The 7,718-nt window shown below is 38.3% G+C and overlaps 1 protein-coding gene across 1 annotated transcript in view; it reads right to left on the reverse strand.

Annotated features, from left to right (window-relative positions):
• IPO5 (importin 5) overlaps nt 1-7,718 on the reverse strand; it is a 70,718-nt gene that overhangs the window by 54,413 nt on the left and 8,587 nt on the right. Inside the window, exon 2 of the mRNA XM_019529717.1 lies at nt 5,981-6,061. Coding sequence (XP_019385262.1) covers nt 5,981-6,061 — 81 coding nt within the window. The remainder of the gene's footprint in view (nt 1-5,980; nt 6,062-7,718) is intronic.

Consider the following 7,718-nt stretch of genomic DNA (forward strand, 5'->3'; position numbering starts at 1 on the left):
GCCAGGAGTGACCAGGAATAACGGTCACAAGCTGGCAGAGGGCAGGTTTAGGTTAGATATCAGCTGGGGTTGTTTGACCCCAGTACTCTTTCCTGCCATGGCAGGGGGTCGGACTAGATGATCTGCTCAGGTCCCTTCCGACCCTAAAAACTATGAAGCTAGGTACTGATGCTTCCCTGAATCCCCCTGTGCACATTTGTAGCTTTTAGTTGCATGATTATTTTTACAGTGCTTGCATTCCATGTTATTGTATGAACAAACTAGGCACAAAAAAGGGTAAGTGACTGATTAGAGTCAAATCTATGCATTTCAAAGTACTTTAAAAAGTCCTTTGTCTTCCTTGCCAGGGAGCCTCCAGTTCCTATGCCCACCAGCCTGGCCAGAACTGCCAGCCACAGGTTTTTGACAATCAACTTGATGGTTGGCTTAGTCCAGACAGCCCTGCTCTCCAGCTGGACCTGGAGCCATCCTAGCCAGGGCTGATAATCAGGTCATCATACCGGGGATTTCATCTGGGGTCTGGACTGGATCAGGACCCGTTTATCCACAGATTGTTGGCTCCATCCCCAGAACCCACCAGAGCCAGTTCAAGGTCCCCACTGTGTTCCTGGAAGTCAGAGCTGATTGCTGGCACCTGCTGAACCTACGGACTATTTTCAAAATACTAGTGCAGGGAAGGCCCATGACTATGATCTCAGGATCTCCCTGCACTGACAAACAGTAATGGCACAACTAGAATTTGATCCCTGATCCCAATCTGGCATGGCACAGGCCTGATCATTGGGATCCTATTATGCCATTAAATAAATGTGCACCAGGAAGACTGAATTAAAATGATCTTCCTTTAATCACTGAATATTTCAGTATCACTGAATATTTTAATTTTAATAATTGGTGTGAAGTCTTAAATACTTTTTGGAGCTGAATCCTCCTCTGTTGCTTTGAGGCAAGACTAAGGACAGACTGTTTTAGAACCATTTTTAAGAACTGTTCCAGGCTTGACCATTTCCATCATTTCTAAAGAGAATGCTATATCATGCCATATATTAATTTGAGGGTACTTTTTCTTCTGCTTTGTTAATATTCTTCATGGGTTTGAGACTTAGTGAACAGGAAAAGGATCCATGTTTCCTCAAAAAGATTCTGCAAGTATGTAAACAAACTGGCATTTGATTTAAGGTTAAACAAACAAACAAAAAGAAAGCCTGTTCTTTTTAATTATTAAATTGTTGCTGAAATAACTATACTCTCTTGAATTAATGCAGGCAAAAAAAAAAAAGACTTCAGATGGAGGAGAACCCCTTCCCACATCAATTGATATATGCCTAGAATGGAGTGCTGTCTTAATGTATCAATATTTTTCATAGCTTTTTTTTTTTTTTTTTTTAAAAGAACTAAAACTTAAGTGTGATCCTCCAAACTGCAAAGCACTGCAAAGCGCCATGGTGAAACACACTATAATCCTCTATACCCCTTGCTTGCATATATATCAAAATATGAATTCAAAATGAGTACTTGAATTTATGTAGTATTGCTTGACCTTTAGAGGTGCAGACAATAGGCCCAAAAATTATGAAGGAGCCAAGATTAATATCCTGAAAAGTAAAAACAATTTGTCTAAGTGTGTTAGAGACATCCCTATCTTTAGGTATGCACTATGACTAGGCTTAGCAGAATTTAATTTTTATTTTTTAAATATTATTGACAGATAACAATGTTTAATTTTTAAGCATTTATTATGATTTTTATCTATTTAAATTTTCAGGATTGCACAAAATTTTCTGCCCCCAAACCTCAACGACGAACGTAACTACTGGAGGATTTATCAGCTGAGCAGCAATCAGTCCTGGCTCTGCTCACCCATAGCTCCCTCATGTGCTTTGGCACATCCTCTTCCTTTGTTCCCAGTCCCCTGGGGTTTCTGGGATTTGCAGTTCAAACTACAGTCAGCATGGCTCTGTACGTCTGCTTCCCCTGCCATTATATACCCCATCAGCCATCATATTTCTTATGTCCCCTTTCTATCATTAATAATCAAAACTTATAGAAATATCTTCTCATTGGTCTGAGGGTGTGAGGCAAAATTGACATTTATCTATGTTTACCAATAACTGAATCTTGCTAAGCTGAACTATGGCTCAAATTTTAGATATGTACACACTTGCACATCAACCTTTATACCTGTGGAAATAAGAAGCAGGAGACAAAACACTACTTAGATGAAAGTGCCTTGAATGCAGAGTAGGAGAAATCTGTAGTAAAAATAGGGTAGAAGTCATCTGTCCACTTTGTGCCTGGGTAAGCCACAGCGACAGAAGATTCCATGTTTCCTAACCTACTGGCAAAATACAGTAAAAGTACCCATTGCAAGCAGCTACTCGAAGATAGCTGTTTGTCTGTTCATTCAGGATCCTGGTATCATTTAAACCGGCGTATAAAACTTGCATCAATTAAACTAGTGTAGATGTGTCAAGTTCTAGCCTTGACATCTATATGAAATTATCAATAATAAAATCAGCTGAAAAGATTTTATAACGTACTAGACAATTTACAACAATATTGTAAAGGAACCTCAAATACCTCTAGAAACGATAGAAAAGTTGTACATTTCTTCACAGGTGGCAGACTTACTCCCAGAAGATCTACAGAACTAAGGGCTCAATGGCTTTGGGATTTGAGGAAGCAGATTTTTTTAGTATGCAATTCCCAATTGTGCTTATCTAATTTTATTAATAAAATGCTAAAATGTATTATGGTGAAAATGGAGTCAGAGATGCTAAAACAAAGACACCTAGATTTTATATGGAGCTATTCATAAAGAACCTTACTTTATAAATAAGCTATTACCCCCACTTTACAGTGAGAAAAACTGAAGCATAAGAAGCAAAATGACTTATTCAAGGTGATCCTGTTGTCAGTAATGAACCAAGAAACCCTGAGGTCTCAAGTGCTAGTTCATGTTTTACCCCATACTAGTTCAGATAAAATAACTATGTACATAGGTGCTATGGGACTCCTGTAATACAATTAGTGAGTTACTATATTACTCACTCATTTGTGCAAAAAGGCAGAATCCACTCCAGATACAGACAGGAACTACATTCATTTCATGAGGGTCTGCTGAGAACCCCAAAAAGGGCATATATTTCATAACTCCATCCATGTTCTGAAAAGGAAAACATCCATAGAATCCGCAACTGGATCTACTGGCTCCATAGGCAGGATTATGCCATGGATCCTGCCTGAAGAGCAAGTTTTCATAGATCATGGTTTCAACAGGTAGGAAACTGCACTCTTAAAGACAGAATGCACAACAAGGAGGATGAGTTATGAAATATTCAGCCCCAACCCCTGCTAACAAGGAGTTAACAACTATCTATAGCAGCATACTCAAACTTTAAACTAAACAAGAAACTGGCACACTCATACATTGGGTGGGGAGGGGCAATGGGGACAGGAGTAGGGTGAACCTGTGTATGGTTTGATAGTGTGCACATTCTAAAGTAGAAGAAAGCCCTTTAAATAAACATCTACTATTAAAAGAAAAATCAGGCCAATTTTTTAAAAGATAAAAAGAAAAATAAATATGGATTTTTATAAGAAACTGAATTTAAAAGGAAGTCTGCAGATAAAAAAAAAAATTCAGATATAGTATGCTTCCAGAATGCTGCAGCACCTTTTCATTATCAGATCAACTTGTAAACACAAATAATGGCTGGAAAATTAAAATTAAACACCAAAAAATTACAATTTAACAGTTATAGAAACGAATGTTTCACTATAAAGTTTGAACAATAAAACTATTGCCTAAAACTTTATTCCTAGATCAGAAATGTTCACCTCTTAATGGTTTCTCTCTTCAAAGCTCTGTACAAATGTTTATTAATCTTCAAAAACCCCTTAGAGCAGCAATTCTTATTCTGCAGGTAGAGAAAAGCTCTATGACTTGTTCAAAGTCAATGAAGCAATTCCACATATCCTACAAGTCAAAGACACCGATATTTTTGCCAAATTACAGTTCATTGCCATCTATTCTAAAAACAACATGGAGAATACAATCAAGTGATTTCTTTGGTGTCAACTCAGAGTATAAGCAACATAATGTTTCTACCAACTCCTGCACATGAGTCCAGGGCCCAAGTCAACATTGAGAATGGGACTGCAAGGTACCACACTGCTTCTAGCTTGTATACATTTACATTAGAGGTACTAATTCTCAGAACTATGGAATCACATCCTGAGTCTACTACCTTAAGCAAACCCAGCTTAAGTACCCACACTCTTACACAACTAACTACTAACATCCCTGAGGGAATTTGTTAAAAGAAGGTGTTTGGCACTTTGAAGAGTATTAATATTATTAAATATTGCTGCTGGACTTCAAAGCAATGCCCCCTCCTCATCCTGTCCCGCTTCTTCAACATTAATGATGTGCATTATAGCCTGACCAGAGGTGAACAGTGCTTTTGTACTTCTCTTCCAGTATTTAGCCTTGTTGGAGGCTAAATTGGATAGTAAGAATTTTCCAACTGAGTGTGGAAGACATTACCTAGAAAGCAGAATCACGTGACATCCTGAAGCCCCTTTTTCATAGCTATGATTAATAAGGGGTTCTAAAACTATAGAACCTCTCATAATTTAATAATATAAAACTTTCCAATTAAAAGTTTTAGGATTTGAAAAATCATTAAAAAAACTCCAAACTTTCCTACTTCTAAAAGGATTCTGAGCTGCTTGATAGTCTGATTGATCCGTAGCTTTCTATCCAACCGAATGTGAAGGAAGAGTACTTCTTTAAACTTTGTAACATTTGAATTGCAAACTAGCTTAGCAACATGCTAGAACTTCCAAATGGGAACACCTAACGAATACATTTTGTAAGCTTTCCATATTTACTATATACAGATCAGTTTCAATAGTGCTGCTCTACAATTTGTGTAATAATGTCAGTGTTTGATTAAGTACAGCAAATGTCTCATTAGGGCACAAAATACATATGAATTAAAAGTTAAATGACCAGTCATAGCTTTATGACACCACAGCAATATATATGTATTATATATTAATGTAATGAATATTATAAATAAAGGTTTAATAGGAAAAGGACATGCAATTTGACAACTTATGTTGGAAACAAAGTTGGTATGAACTGTCACTGTAATACTGACCTAAAACAAGGAGTAACTAGAAAACTCAAAGCTAACATCTAACAAAACATTCAATTATGGGTAAAAACTAGGGGTGCACCAATAAAGATTTTTTGGGTTGATACCAATCTGATATGCAGCATGCCAGCTTGGAGAGCAGCATCTGGCTGGTAGTAAATCTGTTGGGGAGAAGGGGCATGGAGGGGGAAGGGGAGGCAGATGAAGGCTCCCATAGTGAGGTAGCATCCCACAGTGGCAGTGCAGTCAGGGTGGGGCAGGGCACAGGACCAGAGCTAGCAGCTCATCTAGGGTGGGGGGGGCATGGAGGGGTGGCTCTTGTTGCTACATGCACCCCAAGGCAGGCACCCCTCTCTCCCCCTGGAAGAGTCGCCAGCTCCACCCTATGCCCTACTCCACCCCTGCTGTGGAGTACCTGCCTTAGCCCCACTCCCTCCCTCACCGCAGGGGCCTCAATCCTCACGCCCCACACCTCTTTCCTCCCTCCAACAGACTTACTGGCCAGACACTACTCTTCAAGATGCCAGGCTGTACTCCACAAATGGCATTTACCAGTGACATTAATCGGCCACACCAGTCAAAAAGAAGCTGATTGCCAATAATGCCAATTTTTCCTTTTATTGGTGCTGATATGATATGGATGAATGTATTGGTGCACCTCTAATAAAAACTTTCTTACACCAAAACACCTGAGAATAAAAAAAAAAAAAAAATTCATCCCTTCAAGTGTGCTATAAATATAGGACGATTCTGTTCTAAACACCTTGCACGGTCTTCAGACGTTTTTGTAAAATAAAAATATTCTTAAAGCATACCTCCTCAGCAGCAGCAGTATTCCGGATTGCTTGTAAAAGGAATGTGATCTTAGACTGGCCTGGAATATTCTCATATGTTTCCTACATGAGAAAAGAATGGAGATTATTGCAAAGAAGTTACTCCTGGAAAACATATACGAAACATTAATGTTGTTATGAAGCACCTCCAAGCTATTATATTTGCATACCACTGTAAATTGGAAAAAATACACCTTAAGGAATACTATTTTGAAATGTTATATTATTCATTGTAAAATGTTTGTCATGTTTCATAGTTATTTAAGTCTTGGCAATATGAAGCTAGACTTCACGAGCACCGTCAAGAAACTGGTCTTAAAATAGTTTCTTGTAAATGAATTTTATAGGTCTGATTCTGAGCTATGAAAGAAACGTTACTTCAAAGACTTAAGACTTACACCAAATATCAAACTTTTATAGCCAAAGTGACCCAATTATGCATCTGCAATCAGCTTCAAAGGGAAGAACTGCTCATGTATAAAACTATATTGCATATACATAACTTTGTTTTTTTAAAATAAAAGGCTAAAACCCCCTCAAATACTTAGCATATTTTTCTACTCATCAGTACCAAGGTTCATACATCTGAATACCAGACATGCTTAATAATAATAATAATAAAAAAATCCCTTTCTCTCCAAATACAAACATGCCCATATCTTCATCATCAAAAAAGAAATGAGAAGAAAAGAAAAGAAATCTGCCTTTTACTTCACCTGTCCAACTCATTTTGGAGTCCTACGTTTCTCCTTCTATTCACCCGAACTCAAGCAAGTCAACTACAAACATACAGACTTCAAATTCATCTCCCTGTCAGTCTGGCTTCAGATCTCCATATTAACAGATCTTACCAATGACTAACAAGCTAAGCTCCTCACGGTCAAATTTTAGTTCAGTTTTTTTATGTGTTCTCTCTGACTCCGCCAGTGACACTTAGAAAGTTTGTCTTCCCCCATGACTCCTTTAGGCGGTCACTGGCCCAGGTCTTGGAATCCCTCCTCTAACTTCATACCTTTTCTAGATGGCAATACTGTATCCATATATGCAGTTTCAACAACTATTTTTACATCAAGGACTCAAAAAAAAACTTAACTGGCTAGCCACATCTTCCCGCTGGGCAATCCAGACCTCTCACAATAGGTATATAAGCATCTGAACAAGTCCTTTCTCCTATCATCCTATCTGACTTATCACTAGCCCCCTATTATTCAGGTAAGAAAACCTGGGCATTTTAGACTCCTTCTCCTATAATCTTATAAATTCAAACTGCCTTTAGCTCTAACCACTTGATTTATAACCATTTCTAAAATCTCATTTCTTTTTCCGACCCATACTTGCTGGAAGTCTTGTTCCCACCTTGTACATCATCTTATCATTCACCTTCCAACATTCAAATGTTTTCATTCAATACAACACACAGCTAAGATCCTCAGGTTTACCCATTTTAGGCCACTCTTCCATGCAACTAGGATCCCTCCACCAGTTGACTTTCTGCTGCAAATTGAAAAACTTCTTGTCCTTGATCGCCTGGGCCTTGAATTAATGCCCCCCCCCCCACGTCCAATTTTCTTATCCTTTCTGCCTTCCTTATCAATGCCAGTTTTAAACATATTTACACAGTCTCACATAATTTCTAACACACTGAATGTCTTCTCTGAACTGAACTGGAAGGATGCAACAGGCTGCAATCAGACCTCGACAGGTTACAAGGGTGGGCGGA

The sequence above is a fragment of the Crocodylus porosus genome, unplaced genomic scaffold (genome assembly GCF_001723895.1).
Source record: "Crocodylus porosus isolate Cpor-Errol unplaced genomic scaffold, CroPor_comp1, whole genome shotgun sequence".
NCBI classification, from domain to species: domain Eukaryota; kingdom Metazoa; phylum Chordata; order Crocodylia; family Crocodylidae; genus Crocodylus; species Crocodylus porosus.